General features: G+C 53.8%; 1 protein-coding gene across 1 annotated transcript in view; it reads right to left on the bottom strand.

Moving 5' to 3' along the window:
* Positions 1 to 490: 490 nt before the first annotated feature.
* The window catches only part of LOC102773918 (pulmonary surfactant-associated protein D-like), an 8,183-nt gene continuing 6,379 nt past the window's right edge, over positions 491 to 2,294 (bottom strand). The window contains exon 6 of the mRNA XM_015565295.1: positions 491 to 1,052. Within this exon, the coding sequence (XP_015420781.1) occupies positions 673 to 1,052 (380 nt within the window). The 3' untranslated portion in view covers positions 491 to 672. The remainder of the gene's footprint in view (positions 1,053 to 2,294) is intronic.

A 2,294-nucleotide genomic window follows, 5' to 3' on the forward strand; every position in this document is an offset into this window, starting at 1 on the left:
GCCAGCATGTAATGTGGGTGCCAGGGATCTGAGCCCTGGACAGAATGAGCTCATCCCTGGAGTGAGGGTGAGGAGGGGAGAGAACAAAGAGCTGTCTTGAGCAGGTCGCCATTAAGTGGTCAAGAAGACGGGGAGGGGCTAGCAAAAGAGGATGATAAGGAACTGCCATAAGTGGACACCACAGCCAGAGGAGGGAGTGACAGAGGAGGCAGTGACAGAGCAGGGAGTGACAGGAAGGAGTGACAGAGGAGGGAGTGACAGGGGAGGGAGTGACAGGGGAGGGAGTAATAGGGGAGGGAGTGACAGAGGAGGAAGTGACAGAGGAGGGAGTGACAGAAGAGGGAGTGACTGGCTGGGTTGACAGTTTGAGGAGGCAGAGGGCTAAGGATGATTTTGGGGACTAATTTTATCCCTTTGGATTTTGGGGACTAACTTTATCCCTTGCAACTGGAAAAGCAGACTGGCCTCTTCTTTCTCTGACAGAGCAGCCAGTGAAGCCAGTTTCGCATTTTATTCTGAGAGAGGAGTTCCATGGGAGCCCTTGGCTGGCCTCATCCCAGAGCTCTGTGCAGAAGCCCGGCCACAGAGCCCTCAGTTCTTCCTTGTCATGTCAGTAGCACACGTGTCATGGCCAGGCTCCTGGACCACGGCTGCCCCACCCACCTGGAGGGCTTAGAACTCGCAGATCACAAGGCGCTTTGCTCCACAGGGCACATCGTTCCACTTGCCGTTGCTGATTATCTCCACACAGTCCTCCCTGCCGCTATCGTCGTTGGGCTCCCCAGGGGCCCAGTTGGAATAGACCAGGGACGCCCCGTCTGGGTAGGTGAACCTGCCCTCCGTCCAAAAGTCAGTCATGCTCAGGAACGCAGCACCACTGTTCTCCAACTCGACCAGCTGTTGCAAGGCGTGGTTCTCAGCTGTAGAGCGTGGGGAGGGCAGCTGCCCCCCGGACTGTGAGCACATTTGCTCTGCCTGGTAGAAACTTTTTACAAAGCCTGCTGTCTTGAAGACCTTCTGGCCAACATCTCGGCCATTGGGGTAGAGCTCCACTAGGAGAAGAGGACAGTCAGGTTGGAGTTCCGGGGGCACCTTCCAACACTGGATAGATCAAAGACCTTTGTGTTCTAACCAGAGCCCCAGGCCACCCATAGAGGGCCTCAGAGCACCAGGGAGGACAAAGGTGAGACCCCGGGTGCGGGGTGCGCTCTGGGAGATGGATCTTCCTGTCTAGTTACAGGTGAGGACACTGGACTCAGAGAGGTTACGTACGAGGCTCAACTCCATGTGACCATCATATGCAGAGTTGGAGGATCACTCTTATCTAATCTCACACTAGAGCTGAGATGTGCTCTTTCTTTTTCACCCCATGTTGTATGGCAGAATCGGTTTCCCAGTTACTGGGTGGGACTGGGAAGCTTTGGCATCGTGCAGCCTCTGAGCATTGGAAACAAGGAAGAAGCTTCCTCTGATCTCACTGTGGACCCAGCATAACAGCAGGGCATGAGGCATTGACAGGGAGGTCCGTGCAGGGTGTGGGTGTGGGAAAGAAGAGGAGAGGGTGGGCCATCTGAGGGCAGCGCTGTGCTAATCTCTGCACTGTGTGCGCCCAGTGCTGGCCTCTAGGTGTGCATGTGGGGGAGGCTGGAGAGCTGGGAGAGAGACATCAGCCCCACCTTGGCCATGACTGTCCAGGTGGACAAGGGAAAGTCACTTCCTTTTTGGGGGTTTGCAGTTCTTCATCTCTAAGATGGGAATACAATTTATAAAAGCATCACCTGTGTGACATTCAACTATATGTTTTCATTCAACTATATGTTCTACCTCATTTTCCATCATTTATGTGTGTGTGTGTGTGTGTGTGTGTGTGTGCTTTAATACATTTTTATTGATCTCAGAGAGGAAGGGAGAGGGAGAGAGAAATAGAAACATCAATGATGACAGAGAATCATTGATTGGCTGCCTCCTGCATGCCCCGTACTGGGGATCAAGCCCACAGTCCATTCACATGCACTGACCAGGGATCAAACCATGATCTCCATGGTTCATAGGCCAACGGTCAACCTTGGGCCATGCTGGCCATCCTCATTTTCCATCACTTTGACTTCTGGGTCCATGCATAGAAGCCTTCAGGGCTCCTGAGAGGGCTGTGCTCCAGCCCCAAAGGGGCTGCACACGGATCCACTGTGACCCTTCCACAAGGGTTCAGGAGGGCACCCAGAGCAGCCCTGGACTGGAGTTCATCTGCCATTCACTACATGCACCTGTGTGGGTCTGTGTGTGCACACACAAAC

This window comes from Myotis davidii, unplaced genomic scaffold (genome assembly GCF_000327345.1).
Source record: "Myotis davidii unplaced genomic scaffold, ASM32734v1 scaffold3220, whole genome shotgun sequence".
Taxonomy (NCBI): domain Eukaryota; kingdom Metazoa; phylum Chordata; class Mammalia; order Chiroptera; family Vespertilionidae; genus Myotis; species Myotis davidii.